The 21914-nt window shown below is 46.5% G+C and overlaps 1 protein-coding gene across 1 annotated transcript; it reads left to right on the top strand.

The window, feature by feature from the left end:
- Positions 1 to 1576: 1576 nt before the first annotated feature.
- Positions 1577 to 19919, top strand: PANX1 (pannexin 1). The gene is made up of 5 exons (XM_081909979.1): positions 1577 to 1962; positions 11598 to 11737; positions 14351 to 14565; positions 15409 to 16079; positions 17051 to 19919. Exons 1-5 carry the CDS (start codon positions 1782 to 1784, stop codon positions 17140 to 17142), a joined length of 1299 nt encoding a protein of 432 aa, XP_081766105.1. The 5' UTR covers positions 1577 to 1781; the 3' UTR covers positions 17143 to 19919.
- Positions 19920 to 21914: the final 1995 nt, after the last annotated feature.

Raw genomic sequence — 21914 nt, 5'->3', positions numbered from 1 at the left:
CCAAAGTCAGACTTCTGCATTCTCCTTGAACGAGGCTCTCGTCATTTCCAGTACTGATTTTTATTGGATGGTACCTCGGGTTACATACGCTTCAGGTTACAGACTCCGCTAACCCAGAAATACTACCTCAGGTTAAGAACTTTGCTTCAGGATGAGAACAGAAATTGCATGGCAGCAGCGGGAGGCCCCATTAGCTAAAGTGGTACCTCAGGTTAAGAACAGTTTCAGTTTAAGAACGGACCTCCAGAACAAATTAAGTTCTTAACCCGAGGTACCACTGTAATATTTTATTCTTTTTTCCATATAGAAAATTGCATTTGTTACACTGTCTTCACCTGGTGCCCTTTACCTGATTTGTTTCCCAGGCCAAATTCCAAAACACTTCGGCCCATCCTCTGCACGTGGCACAGTGGCTGTCAGAATTGTACACACCTCAGCTTGACCATGGCTTCCGTTTTCAGATGTGGCGGAAGCTGGTTTGCGGGAAAGCTCATCAAAACATCTCTCAAATAGCTGCAGAATACCTGTGGGTTGCGGCTAACACCACATTTCATTATACACCTTTGGGCACCAGGCAAACATGTTCCTTTTTAACCAGGCCTTTGGTTTGCCTGATTGACACCCTAAACTCTTTTAAAATGTGGCTCTTTTGGGGAGGGGCTGTTATTGGGTTATGGTTATTATTTTGATTTTGTGATCTTTAACAGTGTTGTTGTTGTTGTTGTTGTTGTTTAGTCATTTAGTCGTGTCCGACTCTTCGTGACCCCATGGACCAGAGACCACCAGGCACCTCTGTCCTCCACTGCCTCCCGCAGTTTGGTCAAACTCATGCTGGTAACCTCAAAAACACTATCCAACCATCTCGTCCTCTGTCGCCCCCTTCTCCTTGTGCCCTCCATCTTTCCCAACATCAGGGTCTTTTCCAGGGAGTCTTCTCTTCTCATGAGGTGGCCAAAGTACTGGAGCCTCAGACCTCGGGTTAAGAACTTAATTCGTTCCGGAGGTCCGTTCTTAACTTGAAACTGTTCTTAACCTGAAGCTCCACTTTAGCTAATGGGGCCTCCGGCTGCTGCCACACTGCCGGAGCACGATTTCTGTTCTCATCCTGAAGCAAAGTTCTTAACCCAAGGTACTATTTCTGGGTTAGCGGAGTCTGTAACCGGAAGCGTCTGTAACCTGAAGCCTCTGTAACCCGAGGTACCACTGTAGTTGCTTTGGAAGACGATCATCAGGCATCGGCACAACATGACCAGTCCAACCAAGTTGATGTTGAAGAATCATTGCTTCGACACTGGTGATCTTTGCTTCTTCCAGCACACTGGCATCAGTTCGCCTGTCTTCCCAAGTGATGCGTAAAAATTTTCGGAGACACCTTTGGTGGAATCTTTCGAGGAGCTGGAGATGGCGATAATAAGCGTACAAACCGCACTCTTTTGAAAGATCCTCCTCCGCCTCGTCTTCTGGGAAAGCCGGCGGGGGCGGCAGCAGCCCGTTCCCGCCCGGCGTCGGGGGGCGTGGAGGGGGCCGGGCGGGGGCGGAGACCTGAGCAGCGCCCTCCCTTCTTTCTGGCGCTCCTTCGCCTCGCCGCCTTGCGAGGGGGGCGCGCGCGCTAAACAAAGGCAGGCAGGGCGCGCAGGCACCGGGGGGGGGGGAACCCGGCGGAGACCCCCACCAGGGAGCCCGCGGACGAAGCCAGCCCGGAGGAGAGCGCGGGTCCGGCGGGTGGGCGAGAGGCGCTTTGGGTGGTGAGCCGGCAGGCGCCTGGCCCTCGGCGCGCCACCATGGCCATCGCCCACATCGCCACCGAGTACGTCTTCTCGGACTTCTTGCTGAAGGAGCCGTCGGAGAGCAAGTACAAGGGGCTGCGGCTGGAGCTGGCCGTCGACAAGCTGGTCACCTGCATCGCCGTCGGGCTGCCCCTGCTGCTCATCTCGCTGGCCTTCGCGCAGGAGATCTCCATAGGTAAGGGGGCTGGTGCCCCACCCCGGGGCTGGCACCGCCCGCAGGCCTGGGGAGAGATAGGCACGCATGCTTAGGCACGCACCTTGCGACGGGGGGGGGGGGGCGGGAGCGGCTGTACCACTCCGGGCTGCAGGGGCGGTAGGGATGTGACTGTACCGCAGCAGCCAACTCCGAGCATCTTTCCTCCCCCCCCCCCAATAAAATATTTGACGCACAAACACAGCCGGATAGTTGATAGACATTGCCATTCAAGGGATGTGCGTGTCACATGATCGATTATTTGGGGCGAGGCTTACCTGATCACCACCACCACCTGCCTCAATATTTTATTCAAGTTGGCACCCCTGGACTGTACCACTCCAGACTGCAGATGGCTTTTAAAATTGCTATGGATTCTGAAGGTTGCAAAAGTAAAAGCTGTTCTCAATGTAAGGACGCTTGCAATGCAATCCTAATCATAATTCGATGACCCTAGTCAGTTAATCCAATGGGTTTTAATGGATTAAATCTGCGCAGAGGTGCATAGAACTGAAACAAGTTTTATTGGAGTGGGGAAGCAGAGGCATTGTAAACTGGGGAAATCATTATTAATACGTTTATATCACAACTTTCAACTATTGGTATTCCTCCTACCCATTTTATTCCCGCAACAAACCTGAGAGGTAGGTCAGGCTGAGAGATAGTGACTGGCCCAGTATTTCCCAGTGAGTTTCCAGCTGAGTGAGGATTTGAACCCTGGTTGCCCAGATCCTAGTCCATCACTTTAACCACTACACCACACTGCCTCATCTAATACCATAAGGAAAAGGTATTAGAACAGGTCAGGAAATACGTTTACTAGAATGAATGAATGCATTGCCTTGCATCAACCACTCAGAGGTTTCGACTTTTAAGCAGTATATAAAAACTGTGAAATAAATCTTAAGTCCCAAAGTGCTTTGAGAAGAAGTAAATGGATAGATATACAAGACATTTTATTTTATCACGTTTATTTAAAGTTTTCAGCCTTTTGTCTTCCCAAAGTTGTGTTCGGAGCATTCTAAGGCACATTCTTTAAAAGCAGCAAGTTAAAACTTCTGCAACCTCCCTAAAAATGAGCAGCGTTTTGTGAAAAGCTCTTAAATCAGTTTTTGTTTTAATTCTTTGTCTGTCTGCCCCGCTCATCTTTACACTTCCACTGACAGTTCAAAGTCCTGCTTTATATATATATATCTGGGTGTGGAAACGGGCTGTGCTGCCCTTTGATGCATGACTCAACAAAAAGCCACTTACACTGCATTTTAATAGCCCTGAAGCATTGTTTTGCAGGTTTTTTAATGAGAGAATTATGCCGCAGAGAAGGTGTAGTAGTTACAGTGTTGGCCTAATACCACAGAGGCCAGGGTTCAAATCCTCACGCAGCCATGAAGATCACTTGGGCCACTGAGTCACAGTCCCTCAGCCTGACCTACATCGCAGGGAGATGGGGAGAACACCACTGTATGCCACTTAGAGCAACTTGGCGAAAAGATGGGGTAAAGGGTAAAGGTAAAGGGACCCCTGACCGTTAGGTCCAGTTGTGGCCGACTGGGGTTGCGGCGCTCATCTCACTCTATAGGCCGAGGGAGCCAGCATACAGCTTCTGGGTCATGTGGCCAGCATGACTAAGCCGCTTCTGGCGAACCAGAGCAGCACACGGAAATGCTGTTTACCTTCCCTCTGGAGCGGTACCTATTTATCTACTTGCATTTTGATGTGCTTTTGAACTGCTAGGTTGGCAGGAGCAGGGACCGAACAACGGGAGCTCACTCCATCGCGGGGATTTGAACTGCCGACCTTCTGATCAGCAAGCCCTAGGCTCTGTGGTTTAGACAGAATAAATACACAAATAATAATCACAACATTTTCATTTTGAAAAGGGGATTTTTTTTTTATGCAGGCCAACATTTTGACGAAGCCCAAATCAGCTCCATTGCTTGAGCACTTCTCAAATTCCAGGGCATGCCTGTACCAATATCCTTTGTTGCGTGCCTCTTATTTTCAGTTCCATAACAGCTGTTTCTCCTCCTTGTCTCAATGCTGATATCGCCACATGATTTCTTTATAAGCCAAGTTTCATCCTCTAGGGCTTCTGTATGGATTGTAGCTATGGCTGTTTTCCTTTATTGTAAAGCTGCTTCGAGGAAAGGAGAAACAGATGCCAATGTTTTAAATACTGGAGCCGATAGATTTTTGAGACAGAAGACAAAACTTGCATCATCCCCCGGAAGAAAAACAGGGAGAAAAAATGTAGGGCTTCAAGATTTCTGGTGGTTGTCTAGTCCAGTGTTGTCCAAACTCACTTGCCAACAAAAGGATTCCTTGTTTGGGATCCAGCTGCCAAGTCCCTCCCTGTGACCTAGAATCTATTGAACATGTTATTCCCATTGTCTGCAGATCCCGCTAGTAAACTACCCACCCCCAAAGACTCCAGTGACCTATTTATTCCCAACCAATCACTCGCGAATCACAAATCCATTCCAGACAACATAGCAATTTTGGCCCTCGTATTTTTTAGCACATATGGAGGAGATCAGTTTTAGTGCTTCTGTCTTTTTAAGAGCTCTGTATGTAGAATATGGGATGCGGGTGGCGCTATGGGTTAAACCACAGAGCCTAGGACTTGCCGATCAGAAGGTCGGCGGTTCGAATCCCCGAGACGGGGTGAGCTCCCATTGCTTGGTCCCTGCTCCTGCCAACCTAGCAGTTTGAAAGCACATCAAAGTGCAAGTAGATAAATAGGTACCACTCCGGAGGGAAGGTAAACGGCGTTTCCGTGTGCTGCTCTGGTTCGCCAGAAGCGGCTTAGTCATGCTGGCCACATGACCCAGAAGCTGTACGCCGGCTCCCTCGGCCAGTAAAGAGAGATGAGCGCCACAACCCCAGAGTCGGTCACGACTGGACCTAATGCTCAGGGGTCCCTTTACCTTCATGTAGAATATATGATATCACCATGCTGCAGGGGTTTGAATAAAATACTCTGTGGTGGAAGGAAGCCCACCACCCTGCAGTTCAGTGATGACTAAACATAGTCAGTAGTCACAGAATGCTGACTAGAGGAGAATCCAAAGGAGGGCTAAGTCATGATCCTGCCAAGTTTTTCCTTGCACAATTTGACTTCCCCACTCCCTCCCCCTGTGCACTGTTGAAATCTGTTCTCTGGGTTCTCCCACTGGAACTGGGATGGGCGTGGGGCAGAGAGGAGGGGAATTCCATTGTGCAAGTGGAAATCCTTGTGATGGCATAATGGTTACTTATGTACACCTATTCAAAGGGACGCAGGTGGCACTGTGGTCTAAACCACTGAGCCTCTTGGGTTTGCTGATCAGAAGGTCGGCGGTTCGAATCCCCGCAATGGGGTGAGTTCCTGTTGCTCGGTCCCAGCTCCTGCCCACCTAGCAGTTCGAAAACACATCAACGTGCAAGTAGATAAATAGGTACCACTCTGGCGGGAAGGTAAACGGCGTTTCCATGCACTCTGGTTTCCATCACGGTGTCCCACTGTGCCAGAAGCAGCTTAGTCATGCTGGCCACATGACCTGGAAAAACTGTCTCCGGACAAACGCCGGCTCCCTTGGCCTGTAAAGCAAGATGAGCGCCACAACCCCAGAGTCGTCTGTGACTGGACTTAACTGTCAGGGGTCCTTTACCTTTCTCTATATCTGTTCAAAGTGCTGATTTTGACCTATAAAGCCTTAAATGGTTCAGGGCTGCAATACTTCAAGGAGCATCTCTCTCCATATGAACCAACCCAGACCCTGCAATACTCACCTGAGGCCCTTCTCCTTGCTGTGCCTCCTCCGTGTAAGCTCTGGAGGATGACAACACGAGAACAGGCCTTTTCTGCAGTGGCCCCCCATTTGTGGGATGCTCTCCCCGGGGAGGTTCGGCTGGCACCTTCATTACGCACCTTTAGGCACCAGGCGAAAAACATTCCTCTTCAACCACTATCTCAGTTAGTTAGAAAATGGTCCTGGTAAGGTTGCAGGTCTGATCCCTGTAAGGGACAGCTGTGTATTCCTGTATTGCAGGGAATTGAACTAGAAAACTCTCAGGGTCCCTTCCAACTCTATGACTCTTTGACTCTTAATCAAACCTTGGGCTGATTGACATCCAATGCCCTTTTAAATGTGTTATGGAAGTGGAGGGAGTTACTGGGTTGTTTCTGTTTTCGTTTTTATTGTGTTTTTGTTTTACATTGTATTTTTATGTTGTGAATCGCCTGAGAACTATGGATGAAGGGCAGTATACATATCAAACTGATGATAATAATACAGTGGTACCTCGGGTTGTACTGGGACACGGGTGGCACTGTGGGTTAAACCACAGAGCCTGGGACTTGCTGATCAGAAGGTCAGCGGTTTGAATCCCTGTGACGGGGTGAGCTCCCGTTGCTCGGTCCCAGCTCCTGCCAACCTAGCAGTTCGAAAGCACCTCAGAAAGTGCAAGTAGAGAAATAGGTACCGCTCCGGCGGGAAGGTAAACGTCGTTTCCGTGTGCTCCTCTGGTTCGCCAGAAGCAGCTTAGTCATGCTGGCCACATGACCCGGAAGCTGTACGCCGGCTCCCCTGGCCAATATAGCAAGATGAGTGCCGCAACCCCAGAGTCGGCCACGACTGGACCTAATGGTGAGGGGTCACTTTACTGTTACCTCGGGTTAAGTACGTAATTCGTTCCGGAGGTCCGTTCTTAAGCTGAAACTATTCTTAACCTGAAGCTAACGGGGCCTCCCGCTGCCGCTGTGCCGCTGCTGCGTGATTTCTGTTCTCATCCTGAAGCAAAGTTCTTAACCTGAGGTATTATTTCTGGGTTAGTGGAGTCTGTAACCTGAAGCGTATGTAACCTGAAGCGTCTGAAACCCGAGGTACCACTGTACCTTGATTCCTGGGTAACAACAGCAGCAGAGGGCAATTGCAGTCATGTCCTGCTTTGGGGCTTCCCAGGGGCATCTAATTGGCCACTGTGAAAAACAGGATGCTGAACTAAATAGTCTGACCCAGAAGGATTGTTATTTTCTCACTGCTCTAAACCAGGAGAGGACAATGTGGTCCACTCCCAATTGCATTGGAACATTCAGTGCATATTATAATTTTGTTGTATACAGAGTTGTGTTTGTTTTGATTCAATTCAATTCAATTCTCAGTATTCCTTCGTTGTTGGACACTAAACCAGGAGAGGACATTGTGGTCCCCTCTCAATAGTGCTGCACTGCAACTCGCATCATCCTTGACCATTGGGCCATGCTGCCCGGGGCAGATGGGAGTTGCCATTCAACAACATGTGAAAGGCAGCTTGCTAGCTACGCCTGTTCTACATAATAAGCCAACAATAGTAAACACTATTGTTCCTGCTGTAGCTAAATGATGGTTAGAACCTCAGTTCATAGGTTGTCTCCTCTAGGCAATCTCTGAGCAGTAAGCCAGGAACAAACTTCAGCTATAGCTTTTGGTTTGACTGCGGCAAGAAAAACCCATGAGCCCAGGTTCAAACGGTAAACCAAACCATGGCTTAGCCCTGGGTCACGTGGCGGCAACACAGTCAGTGTATAAGCACAGGGCCTGTGATCCTTGCTCTGGAACCTGCCCATTCGCAGCAAACCATGGTGTGCTTTAGCAATATTAGCTTGCAAAACTGGGTCTCCGGGTCTCCACCGCAGAGACGCCAAGATTAAGTTTGCTGATCAGCTCACAAATTAATTTCTAATTTGAAGCAGTAATGGAAATGATATAAATCCGGAAAATAGCTATTGCATTTTTGCCTCTTCCCAAAGCTGACTTGTCAGTTGAGGAGCATATAAACGAGCAAAACAGGCATTCCGAACTACTTTATACAGTGCTAAGAATAAGCAGTGGGACTTTCCACGATTTAGGAATGACAAAGCCTCACAGCTGCCAGAGGTCATGTTTCATAGAGGGGAGGCTGAATTTTCATTTGGCTCAAGAGCTACACTGCTCTGCACGTCCCCCGGCCCACATCCGTTGCAACGTTGGATACAGCCATTTCTTCAGTGGAGCATGAGACTCTTAATTTCAGGGTTGTGGGTTCGAGTCGCACATTGGGCAAAAGATTCCTGAATTGCAGGGGGTTGGACTAGATGACCCTCGGGATCCCTTCCAAATCTATGACCCTATGAACACCCCAGCTCAGAAAAGCTGCTTTTCCTTACCACCCCACCCCATGCTTGTCCCGATTTTCCTCATCCTCCTTTTCACAGCATCTGGGGTTTGTTGTTTTTGGAGATTCCTATTTAACAGCTAATGATGGGTGTCTGAAGGGTTCACCAGGAACCTCTGATGTTAAGAGAAACCCAGGGTTCAACTGTCGAGCCATCATGCTTACGTGTTTACCCAGCTGCTAGTGCAAGAGTATTTAATGTTATTTGGCAGCCCTGATCATCCAGCTTTTCATGGCAGTGCCTAGAATGACAACAGCTTTTGTAGCCATAAAACTCCCATCTCTCCACTGCCTGGCATTTTGGAAGAAAAGGACCACTGGGACCCATGCCAAGTTGGCTGAGGTTTAAAATAGACCCAGCTAGCTCACATAAACACACTGCTGTACTCATAAGGGAGCCCTGTGACTGCTATGGCATTGATAGGACAACAGCCTTTGAAATTAATGTCAGCTGTGACTCACACTAAATCTTTTCATCCGCACTGTAAACAGGACCCCTAAACTTTTGTTGCTGCACATTGTCGCTGTGAATGTGGAGATTTATCAGATGTTGGATGCTTACTGACTGCAGCGTATGTTACCAGCATTTGTGACTTCAGCCTTTGTTGTAAAAGGGTCGTCTTTTGCATAAGTGAATATGATCTATGCTGGCGCATCCAGCAATAATTATTTCAGGGCTGCCAGGAACTGCAGATATGAGAGGTTTGCACATAAGACATTAGGAAGCCCTGCTGGCCATACCATGTGCAAAGGGAGCTTCCTTCACCCTGTGTTCCGCTTGATATCGGAGCCTTCAGAATCTCATGCCTTTTCATTGGACACATTGGCTATCAGGTGTCTCTGTTTACTTGTTTTATGGCCCGCGGCAGGTGTAATTCGCACTAGGGATCCTCCTTGTCCTTTGTTTATTCCCTGTCGCTGAGGAAGCACAGGCCAGTTCAACCTGCGCTGTAGAAAACTGTCTCCCTTCCTTGCATGTCTTCACACACTCAAGAACACATTTGGTTTATCTGTCTCCCTCCCTGCTCCATTGCTCTTAACCAGGCATCCCCAAACTCGGCCCTCCAGATGTTTTGGGACTCGGGTTCCCATCATCCCTGACCACTGGTCCTGTTAGCTAGGGATGATGGGAGTTGTAGTCCCAAAACAGCTGGACTCCTTATCTGCCTCTAGCTTTTCCTCTACACCCCACACTTAGAAGCTGTCTCCCTGCTGCTACTTCCAGCAACCTCACCCTGTTCACATGCTTCTTCTCTTGACATGCTTCTTTTGGGATGCGGGTGGCGCTGTGGTCTAAACCACTGAGCCTCTTGGGCTTGCCAATCAGAAGGTCGGCAGTTCGAATCCCCGTGACGGGGTGAGCTCCCGCTGCTCTGTCCCAGCTCCTGTCAACCTAGCAGTTCGAAAGCACGCCAGCGCAAGTAGAAAAGTAGGTACCGTAGTGGCGGGAAGATAAACGTGTGGGTGCTCTGGTTTCCATCACGGTGTTCTGTTGCACCAGAAGCGGTTTAGTCCTGCTGCCCACATGACCCGGAAAGCTGTCTGTGGACAAACGCCGGCTCCCTTGGCCTCAAGCAAGATGAGCTCTGCAACCCCATAGTCACCTTTGACTCGACTTAACCATCCAGGGGTCCTCTACCTCTACCTCTCTTCTTTTCTCTCTGCTCCCTGAAGCACACGCCTCTGTTATCTCCGCTGCTTTCTCCTCTCTTCCCTCAGCTTCCCTCCATTTCCTTTCTCTGTCGCTTAGCCTGTATACCTGCCTGTGCTGCCCCACCCATGGGTCTTTTATCCTTGCATGGGTGGGGCATGGCAGTGTTCCTGAAGTGCTCCCCTTGGTGCCCAGCTTCCCAGCTGTTCCCCTCCCTTTCCTGGGCAGATTGACAGCACAGAAAGACAGCTTCTCTGCTGCAGCCACGCTATCTCTCTGCACAGAGCTCTGTGCACGCCTGTTTTATACACTACTTCTCAGGTAGCAAACCTGTGACCCTCCTGATATTGTTGGAATACAGTTCCTATCAGCCCCAGCCAGCGGGACCAATGGTCAGGCATGATGGGAGTTGCCATTTAGCAGCTGAACCCAAAAAGTACACTGGTACCTCAGGTTACAGATGCTTCAGGTTACAGAAATAGTACCTCGGGTTAAGAACTTTGCTTCAGGATGAGAACAGAAATCGCGTGGCGGTGGCGTGGCAGCAGCAGGAGGCCCTATTAGCTAAAGTGGTGCTTCAGGTTAAGAACAGTTTCAGGTTAAGAACAGACCTCCGGAACGAATTAAATACTTAACCCGAGGTACCACTGTACTCATTAATGGTTCCTCATCATCCTGGGGGGGGGAGCGACAAGTGGGGTGTTTCAGGGTTCTTTCCTGGGCCCGTTGTTGTTCAGCACCTTTATAAATGACTTGGAAGAAGGAATTGAGGGGGTGCTCATCAAATTTGCAGATGACACCTGTGGCGATCACACAGGGTCCCCGGATATTTAACGGTCTATTGATCCCTGCGCCACCACTGTGCTCGCTTCCCCACTGCCACCAACCCGTTGCTCTCTGGTAAAACACTGAGTCCAGTCAGTTGTTAAAAGTGAACCAAAAGAACAAGTTTATTTTACAACATTAACAAGTTTATGGTTTCTCAGATAATATTCTTGTCAGTATCTTAACTTCAGTTTCTTTACCGGCCTATACCTTCCTAATACCTTCTGACTGATTATCTCAACTGTTTGACTGACTCCTCTTAACAAATTCTCTCCCTCTCTCACACCAGACTAGCCCAACCCACAGACTTCTCAGTCTCTTCTAACTCCAGACTGTCTTCTCAACCACCCTAACTCTAACTCCCCTTAACAAATTCTCTCTGTGCTTAAACTGCTTAACTCTGCCCCTTGGGTTCCCATTGGGTAGTCATTTTACAATTAGTTAACCCTTTCCTTATGAACCCAGTATGATGTCACACACCTAGGAGGGCAAACGCCACAACACCAAACTGAGAAGGGTAGCTAATGCCGCAAAAGACAGAATCAGAATTCAAAATGACCATAACAGATTGCAGAACTGGGTCCCAGCTAACAAAATGAAGAAATGACACTCATGTGAAACAAACTGTGTTTTGTAATGGGTTTCAATGGTGAACCTTTCCCATGGGTTCACTGTTTCAAACTCCACCTTGCATGTAGAAAAATCACATGTCAGGAAGATGACTAGGCTTCCTGGTTTTCTGTGTCCTCCTCACCCACTTAAGCATTCAGACATGAACACGTGTTTGCTCAGTGCATGTCTGCTCACATGCCATGCCTGCAGCATGAAATGGTGCGACCTGGGCAAAACTTCCTTTACTTGACCCAGCTGCCTATCCAAATGGGTTCCAAACCCTCCGCTTTTGTATTGTACCCTATATATTTCATATTGTTACCCCTTTTACAGTGCATCCTTGTTTACTTGCTAGGTACCCAGATGAGCTGCTTTTCTCCAAGTACATTTTCCTGGCGCCAGGCTGCTTACGTGGACTCCTACTGCTGGGCGGCTGTGCAGCAAAAACAGCTTTCACAGAGCGACTCGGGGCACCTTCCACTCTGGCTTCATAAAGTTTGTATAATTGGCCTTCGTCACCTTCTTTATTCTGGGTAATAAAAACCCAGCTCAGACACCTGAAGCTGTAGCATTCCATTCCCACTGGCATTCATGGTTTTTCTCATGTTAATGTACGAGCTATATTTTCTCTGTGGTTTGAATGTTATGGTTCCTTAGCTGCCTTTTGCCCTAATGCCCCAGAGCTTTTAAACTTCTTGTTAGAAGTAGTAGTTTATTTAAAAAAAATAAATAGCAATCATAATGACCCAATTATGTCTGTTTCCATTTGAAAGCAGCAAATTATAGGGTAAAAGCTTTCCTAATATGTGCCGTTTCAAGTGGAATCATTTCATAATTAAATATTCTCTCTCACAATACATATTGAAAGCAGCCTTCCTTGAAATGGGGGGGGGGGAATGCCAGGAAGAAGAGCTAGCGACAGTGGCGTAGCGTGGGGGGGTGCAGGGGGGGCCGGGCGCACCGGGCGCAACATCTGGGGGTCGGGGTTAGGGGGCGCAAATCCACGGGTTAGGGGGCACAAATTACTTGCCTTGCCCCGGGTGCTGACAACCCACGCTACGCCACTGGCTAGCGATCACATCCATACTATAGATTTGAACCACATTTAACATGAATAGCCTCCCCCAAAGAATTCTGGGAACTGTACTTTATCCCTCACCCGCATTGTCAGTGTGAGGAAAGCAGTAGGTCAATTAGGAAACAGGGGATTGTGTGTAGGCTAACAAAGCAAGCAAGGACACAGTCCCTAGAGGAAATAAGTGAGTTGGGACTGTTGTTTATACTTAACAAAAGCTGCTGCGGGCCATGGAAACTTATGTCGCCACGCATTCGTTATTGGGGTCAATAGGGCTCTTCGCTTGGTTTTGCTAGCAGTCTTATTGAAGCGCATTCACTTTGCTGTCATTCTTGCAAGTTTACAGCAGTGCTAGTTCAGAACAATAAAGCGAGAGAGAAGCAGCTGCTTCTTACCTAAAGGAAGCGAGGAATGGGCAGATGAGCTTGCAGGGGAAGAAAACAAGGTCAAGGGGAAAGGGTGAGAGACAGAAAGCAGCTGAGTGCAAACAGGCTTCTCATCTAGTCTTAATTCTCTAGCTGTTACCCAAAAAAAACAAACAGTCCTCTTGGTTGGAGTAAGAGCTCTTCAAGACTGATTTGAGTCCAAAGATTGGATCATTTCCCAGATACAGACTCAATCTGCAGAGGAATAAAGAATGTGTGAGCCAGGCAGCCGACACGGTTTCAGCCTGACCTCAGCTCTGCTTCCATGTGTTCCCATACTGCCGCAGCTCCTCTCGTCTAATTTCCACCCACTACATCACAATGGAGTCTGAATTCTCAAGGCACAGCTTAAGATTCCAATTTGCTCTGACAGCCCATGTTCGTGTTCTTCCTATCAACCTGTTGTTTTGAGTTGTCCTTTGTCCCAAGGCCATTCACAGCCGCTTGTGATGCGGTAACATCAGTAGTGAGCTGTACTTAACCGCATCAGTCTGCCACTGTTCTTACACCCTCTCTACTTTGGGTGGCCAACTTTTTTCCATTGTTCCTGCTCCTATCCCTTTTACAGCCTCTGGCATCCCCCAAAAAAGAGGACACTTCTGCAGTCATGTTAGCACGATAAGATGCTCTGCATCTGGTTTTTCAGTCTGCTGTTAAAATCACAGCAGCAGTGTCAACTAAAATGTTGGCACACTTACTCTTATTTATTCCTTTATTTTAAAGACGCTATAGTCTGCTCTTTGGTGGTGCTTCCAAGGCAATCAGCCTTGCACAATCCTAGGCAAGTCTACTGAGAAGTATGCCCCTTAAAGTTAGTGGGACCTATTCCCAGATAAGTGTGGACAGGATTGCAGCGAATGTTATTATTCGTACGCTTTCCAGGCCTGTATCGCAAAATAATCCCAATATTAGAAATAAAGGAAACTGCCCTATACTGAATCACACCATTGATCTATCTAGCCTGGTTCTGTCTACACTGGTTGGCAGCAGCTGTCCAGGATTTCAGATATTCCCAGCCCGACCTGGAAATGCTGGCGACCTTCTGTTTTGCTTTTTGTTTTTGTTTTTCCCCAATAATATTTATTAAGTTTCATACAAAAACACCACATACTATAAAATCAATGAAACAAAAATAAAACAAAAAATAAAAACAAAACAAATATAACAAATGATAACCAAAAATACAACAACAAACACATAAACAATAAAAATCAATTAATTAATTAAACTTCCAACTTCTCAAACGTATTACTTGACTTCCTCTAATCTCTTCCATCTGAATTTCCTTGTACTGTACCTGAATGTAGCCGTTTTCCAATATCATTATTCAAAAATACAATATTCCAATTATAATCAGATTTCTTAACTTTTCTTAACCTCTATGTCTCATTTATTTATTGAGTCCTAATTTAACGCTAGGCCTATTTAGTACCTTCAAGTAACTACTAATCTTTAATATTCGACCTTCTGCATACAAAGCAAATGCTCTATCATGGAGCCACAAATTCAGTTTGCAAAACGTCTCAGCAGTCCTGCTTGCCTCTTATTATTTAACAGATTGCGGATGGCTCTGAGCTAATTCCTTATCCTCGTTATTTTCTTCCGCAGTTTTTCCCATACATCCTCCTGCTGGTTGCAATCCTCCTGTACCTGCCGTGTCTCTTCTGGCGCTTCACCTCAGCCCCCCACCTTTGCTCAGACCTGAAATTCATTATGGAAGAACTCGACAAATCCTATAACAGGGCAATCAAAGCCGCAAACAGCTGCCGCAATGGGGACGTGAGGGGCTCATCTCCGACCATTAATGAGAATATGGCTCAGAGGTAACATCCCACTCCTTTCTATTTTCTAAAATTAAAATGAACTTGAGTTGGAATAATAGGTAAGCTACTCACATCCAGAGTCTGACAACTTCTGGAGGGCCACAGGGCCCCCATTCTTGACTTAGGTATAATAGGAGGCTTTTCTTCAGCTGCACCTGCCATCAGAAGTTAGGCAGGTGGCAATCAGAAAAGAGCCTTCTCTGTGGTGGCCCCTCAGTGTTGAAGCACTGTCCTCAGGGCTGCTCACCTGGCTCCCCATTTTAATTGAATTTCAAAAGTTCTCCATTCTGCCATCCCATTGCAACCCCCCCACACACACCATCCTTATCCTCATGAGAGCCAGTGTGGTGTAGTGGTTAAGAGCAGTGGACTCGTAATCTGGTGAACCGGGTTCGCTTCCCTGCTCCTCCACATGCAGCTGCTGGGTGACCTTGGGCTAGTCACACTTCTCTGAAGTCTCTCAGCCCCACTCACCTCACAGAGTGTTTGTTGTGGGGGAGGAAGGGAAAAGGAGATTGTTAGCCGCTTTGAGACTCCTTAGGGTAGTGATAAAGCGGGATATCAAATCCAAACTCTTCTTCTTCTTCATGTTGGAGGAAGTAGACTGTCCTGCAAAAGCATGCACTGAACACAGTAGTCTTTGGGGTGCCATGATGCACTCTGTTGTTTTTGCAGTTGCTCTTCCAGGACGTATCTTTAAAAAAAATATGACGCTGGTGCTTTGAAATCTGAGCCCTCCCAGTTTCGTGTGTGTGTGTGTGTGTGTTGTGCAGCATCTGAGCAAATGAAATCCTGGTGTAATGTCTCTCGATATTGTCTCTTTGGTGTGCCCCCCCCCCCCAGTTTCTGGGAAATATCCGAAAGCCACTTCAAATACCCCATTGTGGAACAGTACCTGAAGACGAAGAAGGGCTCCAAGAGCTTAATAATCAAGTACATTATTTGCCGTTTGCTGACCCTGATGATCATTCTGCTCTCCTGCCTCTACTTGGGATATTACATCAGCCTCTCCTCAATGACCGATGAGTTTATCTGCAACATCAAAACCGGGATATTGAAGAACGACACCACTGTCCCCGAACGCTTCCAGTGCAAACTGATTGCCGTCGGTGTCTTCCAGCTCCTCAGCTATATCAACATCATAGTGTACCTCTTGCTCATGCCCATTGTGGTCTATGCGCTGCTGGTCCCTTTCAGGCAGCGCTCAGACATTCTGCAAGTGTACGAGCTCCTGCCGACGTTTGACGTCCTCAAAGTCAAAACCAAACACTACAATGACTTGAGCCTCTACCTCCTCTTCCTCGAGGAAAACGTCAGCGAGCTGAAATCTTACAAGTGCCTCAAAGTTCTGGAGAACCTGAAAGGCAGCGGCGAGAAGTTCGACCCCATGCAACTCCTGATGAATCTCGGCTCGATTAAAACGGACGTTGCAGATGGCAAGTCAGCCACCGTCAAAGACGGCTCTGGAAAGAAAGCAGAGCCGGAAAAGGCAAACAGTGCGCTAGAACTGAAGGGTAAAGTTGTTTCACTTCGGTTTGCTTCCTTTTATGTTATGCATATATCACTGCTCCTAATATATTGATCAAAGTGGTTTGCAAGTTTTTAAATACCGTATTTTTTGCTCTGTAAGACTCACTTTTTCCCTCCTAAAAAGTAAGGGGAAATGTGTGTGCGTCTTATGGAGTGAATGCAGGCTGCACAGCTATTCCAGAAGCCAGAACAGCAAGAGGGATTGCTGCTTTCACTGCGCAGCAATCCCTCTTGCTGTTCTGGCTTCTGAGATTCAGAATATTTTTTTTCTTGTTTTCCTCCTCCAAAAACTAGGTGCGTTATATCCCAGCTGTCCTAGAATCTGTGGGTATTTCTCAAATGCCTCTGATATTATTATTATTATTACATTGGTACCTCTGGTTGCGAACGGGATCCGTTCCGGAGGCCTGTTCACAACATGAAAAGAGCACAATCCGCAGCGGCGCGTCTGTGCACGCGTGGGTTGCAATTCACTGCTTCTGCGCATGCACATGACGTCATTTTGCACTTCTGCACATGCACGAGCGGCGAAGCCCAGAAGTAACCCTTTCTGGTACTTCCGGGTTGCCACGGGACGTTACCTGGAAGAACGTAACATGAAGCGGATGTAATATGAGGTATGACTGTATTATTATTATTATTATTATTATTATTATACCACAGTTCACAGAAAAAAATCAAAATATAAAACCAAAAAATATATACTCAAAATTAAAACAACAATTCAATAACCTCCCTAATGGCTACAAACCTGCAGACATCTAGGGAGGCAACTTCAACAGCCTAGATGGACACATAGCTACAGTCTTAAACTGTAAAAAGGACTGGAAGTTCCTCTTTTCTCTCTCTCACACACACATGGACATTGTGTTTGAGGGCAACAAGACTACTTGTTTGTGATTTCTATGGAAAAGGATAACTGAGCTTCCATTTGCCACAACTTGTTGTCTTTCAGATGCAACAGAACAGACGTCGCCTGGCAACGGAGCAGAAGCAGGTAAAGAAGACGCCAAACTTCGCCAGAGGCTTCTTGATTCTTCGTGCTGATGGGCCCATGTAGCAATTTGTGGATTGTGACTATTCTTCCCAGTTACTCCAGCGTAAGCCATACTGAACACTGGGTGCTCGCCTTATTATTGAGTGTGTAAGGGGGCTGGGCCTAAGGGCAAACCATAGTTTACAAGCTTTTTATATGCCTATGTTTACATGCCTGCCCAGCCCCTATGTCTTATGGCCGACGGTCAAGGTTATTTATGCCAATTCTGTAGGATAGAAACGATGGAAGAAAGTCCACATTGTAAGTAGGACCCAGAGAGAAATATCCTGGCTGACCCGAAGGAAAAAGGAGTTAGCTTTTCTCACCAATGGAACGCTTGGGGCCTAGTTGTACACAGGTGTGGATATCACAGCATAAGCCTATGTCTACTCTGAAGTAAATCCTATTGATTTGCAGCCTTAATCACTCTACACTTGAGTCTGGTTTGCATGTGTGCATGTACGCACTTGTTTCCTGTTCGATTAATGACCATGCACTTAAAACCAAGGTAGCCAACAACTTGAGCTCTGAAATTAGGAATATTTCATGGACTTGGATCAACTCACATGGCACGAAGAGGTGGACTGAACTGTGGGGATAAGACTGCAGAGGGGGAAATGCTGGGTATTTTTCATGATCTTTCCAAACATGGGGAAATAATGTCCTCGTTCAGTTGTCTGTCGAAACAAATACGCACCCGCTAAATACATACATATTAATCTGCTGTGGTGTCAAAACCGCCACTGTGATTGCACAGGGATGCTATGAGAATATACATAATAATTCAGGTAACGTGGATAAACGGTGCTCCTTGTGTTGAATCCCCTTAGGATTTTCCTGCAATCTTCTGTGTGGAAAATGCTTAGGACTTTCCGTGGTCAGCTGCTACTGTGCTTCCAGGGAAGGTGTCCTACGGTCACCCCTCCCCCTTAGAAAAAACGGTGAGGACAGCCCTAAAAACTGAATTAGGCCTGTTGCTTTTGGAAGTTGACTGACTGCGAAACTGGGCTTTCTTTGCAGCTGGGGTTCCTCCTTGCACAGAGGAACTCCTCATGCGCACAAGTGTAGATCTCTTTCCCATTATATCCAAAGGCGTGGATGTTGCAGGCAGCAGCAGCCAGGGTGCAGTCGTGGCATGACAGAAGCAACAGCAGTGGGTGGCTTTTAGGGACCGCAGTCCTCTCAGGTGCTCTTCAAACTGCAAGCAGAAAAACCTCTTTTAAGAACGAGGGTGCTTGTTTCAAAAAACACCATTTCAGCGCTATCCTCATTGATGCAGTGTTTTCTTCTATTGCTACTTGTGTTACGCCGGCATCTGTGGAGAACCTTTGTGCCTCCGAATGTCCCTGAGCTGCAAGTTCCCTCTTCATGGGCAGTGCTGCTGGGGCAGATGGTTGTTGTAGTTTAACAAAGGGCCAGAGGTACCTGTATTAAGGGAGTTTTGACAAAGACCTACGATAGGGCTAAAATCAACCTTAACCTTACCAACCGTTGCCTTCAGCATTCAGTGTCAATGGTCTTTTAACAGGGACAAAATGCAGCTAACTGTGTGATTATTCGCGGCTTAAAGGGAGGTTTTGTCATGTTCAGCCCAGACACTGAGGTCCAGCTCTGAGCGCCTTCTGGCGAGAAGTGAGGTTACAGGGAACCAGGCAGAGGGCCTTCTCGGTAGTGGCACCCGCCCTGTGGAACGCCCTCCCATCAGATGTCAAGGAAATAAACAACTATGAGTCTGACTTTTAGAAGACATCTGAAGGCAACCCTGTATTGGGAATATTTTTTAAAATGTCTAATGTTTTACCATTTTTTTATGTGCTGTAAGCTGCCTAGAGTGGCTGGGGAAACCCAACTAGATGGGCAGGGTATAAATAATAAAGTTATTGTTATTATTATTTACTCGTGGTAAGATGTAGGGGAAGATTGTAGATCTGTAATCCCTGTCCAACACCCCGGATAAAGGACTGCTGTGGCGTTCGTACAGAGACCCCAGTCATCTCACAGACTATTGACCCGTACACCACTAATGTGCTGCCACCAACCAGGTCCTCCCTGGTAAAATCACTTCAGTCTCAGTCAGGTTCTTAAGTTAACAAAGAAGAGTGTAGTTTATTGCAGACACAAACTTTAACTGCATTCCAAACGTTGTTTCTCTTTACCTTCTTAGTCTTATTTTATCCTGTATCTCTTCTACCTCCCCTCACACAAGAACCAATTGCACTGTCTCTCTGTTTCCAACTGCTTTTCCAACTGCCTTTCCCAACCAACCAACCAACTGGCTAAAACCAACCAACTAACCACAACCCAAACCTCGGGCTAAGCCCTTTTATAAACAGGTAGGCTCCGCCTCCAGCTTTCCTATTGGTCCACATACTAACCCCTTCTCTCCCCCTGTACAGACATTTTCAAACGAACGGGCAAACGCCACATCTGCCAATTGCAGTATAGCCTTTGAGACTTTGAAAGCTGCTGCCACTTGTAGTAGGCAGACCACTTTTTAGTGCTCTGAAAAGAGAGCTCCCTATGTATATGTATATGTATATGTATATGTATATGTATATATGTGTGTGTGATCATGTTCACTTTGTATAGGAGTATTGCATGGAGTAGACTTGGGGAAGATTTGCATAAGATGTTGACAGCTTGAAACATTTCAAGGACTATTGCAATTATGTTTGAACAAAACGCCTAACTGCAGGGTGACAACAGTAAGATTTGTCGCATTTGTTGGTGGCTGAACCAAAAGCCATTTATAAAGAGATGTGTGTGAATAAATGTTGCCTCCTTGGGACACCTTTTCTGGAGTCTTTTCTTCGCTGAATGGGAAATGATTTGGAAACAAATAATAAATCTACCAGCAGCACATGACATTCGCCCCCTGCTCAGGCGTTTCTTTTCAGCAATTAAAGCTCTTTATTTAAAGCTAGCTTGAAATCTAGCTTTTTGTCTGTTAAAAGTGTGCGAAGGATTCAGGAGTCTTCCCACTTGGTTTGATGCGACAAGTGAAATGGTAGCTATCCCCCTTTCTTCCATAATTATCACTACAACTAAAGGCCCAACTAGCTTAAAAATAATCTAAAAATTGAGCAACAAAGTAAGTTGGTACTGAAACAGACCTGCAAATTGTTTTGTGTGTGTGTGTGTGTATAATATTAAATTTTAAATTTTTTAAATTTAAATTTTCTGTTTTACAGTGTAAAATACTCATTTTACATCCTTAAGACATAGCTGTCAACGTTTTCCCTTTTTTAAAGGGAAATTCCCTTATTCCAAATAGCATTCCTCGCAAGAAAAGGGAAAAGTTGACAGCTATGCCTTAAGATATCAGTGACTTCCCTTCTTCTCTTTCCATGGTTCATTTTGCATATCACAAATCCCTGCACATTTTACAGAAACTATACCATTCATTGCATCCATCAAAACTTGTTTACACTGTTGAATTTATCTTAATGCTGCCAGCATTTTCAGCTGTACACAGTTGCCGTATTTCTTGCTCCATAAGATGCACTTTTTTCCTCCTAAAAAGTAAGGGGAAATGTCTGTGTGTCTTATGGAACGAAGCCAGCAAGAGCCACTGCCTCTGACATGCTCTGCGCAGCTCTCCCTTTAAAGCAAGTGGCTCTTGCTGGCTTTACAGCTGCCCGCCACAGGCACGCACAAATGTGAGCTCTCCCTCTCTCTCTCTTCCTTCCTTCCTTCATTCCCTCCCTCCCTCTTCCAACTTGAATAAAATATTGGGGGGGGCAGGTAAGCCCCACCTCACATACCGTAATTCAGCCTTTCTCAACCTGTGGGTCCCCAGGTGTTGTTGAGCTACAACTCCCATCACCCCTAGGTAGCAAGGCCAGAGCTCAGGGAAGATGGGAGTTGACGTGATGGAAGAATATTTTTTTCTTGTTTTCCTCCTCTAAAACCTAGGTGGTGCTTATGGTCGGATGCAGAGCGAAAAATGCGGTGTTTTCTATATATTCAGTAAAGGTTTTCCAATCTTTTTAAAACGTATGTTCTTCTTGTTCTCTTATTCTATATGTTAAGTCTTCGAGTTGTGCATATTCTGTCAACTTAAGTTGCCATGCTTCTTTAGTTGGGACCTTGCTCGTTTTCCATTTTGGGGCCAGAGCTGCACATTGTTTAGGCAATTCACAGTAGCTCTTCTTGCATTGAATGTGCCAAAACCACAGGAAAATAATGCAGCTCTTTGTAGATTTTAAAGTATAAAAGGAATAGGCTATATTAAGCCACTGATCTTCAAATTGTGTCTTTTGTAGTCGTTGCAATTTCTGCATCTGCCGCCAGGAAATTAATTATGCAGCATTAACTAAATCGTTCTTTTCCTTTCGTATGACGCTAGAGGTGGGGTGAAACTGTCTGACATCCTGCGGGCACAGAGAAGGTGCACAATGGGTGGGGTGGAATCGTGCATACTGAACACAGGAAGGAAAATAATGAAAATGAGGGTGATTACAGCCCTGAGAATGCTGTGTATTCACATAAAACATATGGCAATTTCTGGCTCTCAAGAGAAGCAATCTGCCAAAGACGACTAAGGATCAAATGACCATCCACAGGGGACTCCTGCAAAGCCAGGTGCTAATGCTTGGCACATGTAATCAAGATTCAGAGCTGGTCCACACAGGCTGATAAATCATAGAAGTGTGGAGTAGAAAAGTACCCCAGTGGTCATCTAGTCCAACCCCCTGCAATGCAGGAATCTCAGCACAGGCATCGAATGTAGATGGCCATCCAATCTCAGCTTGAAAACCTCCAAGGAAGAAAAGTCCACCAG

The sequence above is a fragment of the Podarcis melisellensis genome, assembly GCF_964234715.1.
Source record: "Podarcis melisellensis genome assembly, chromosome: 4".
Taxonomy (NCBI): Eukaryota; Metazoa; Chordata; class Lepidosauria; order Squamata; family Lacertidae; genus Podarcis; species Podarcis melisellensis.
The sequence above is the reverse complement of the archived record's forward strand: the minus strand, read 5'-3'. Positions and strand labels throughout refer to the sequence as shown.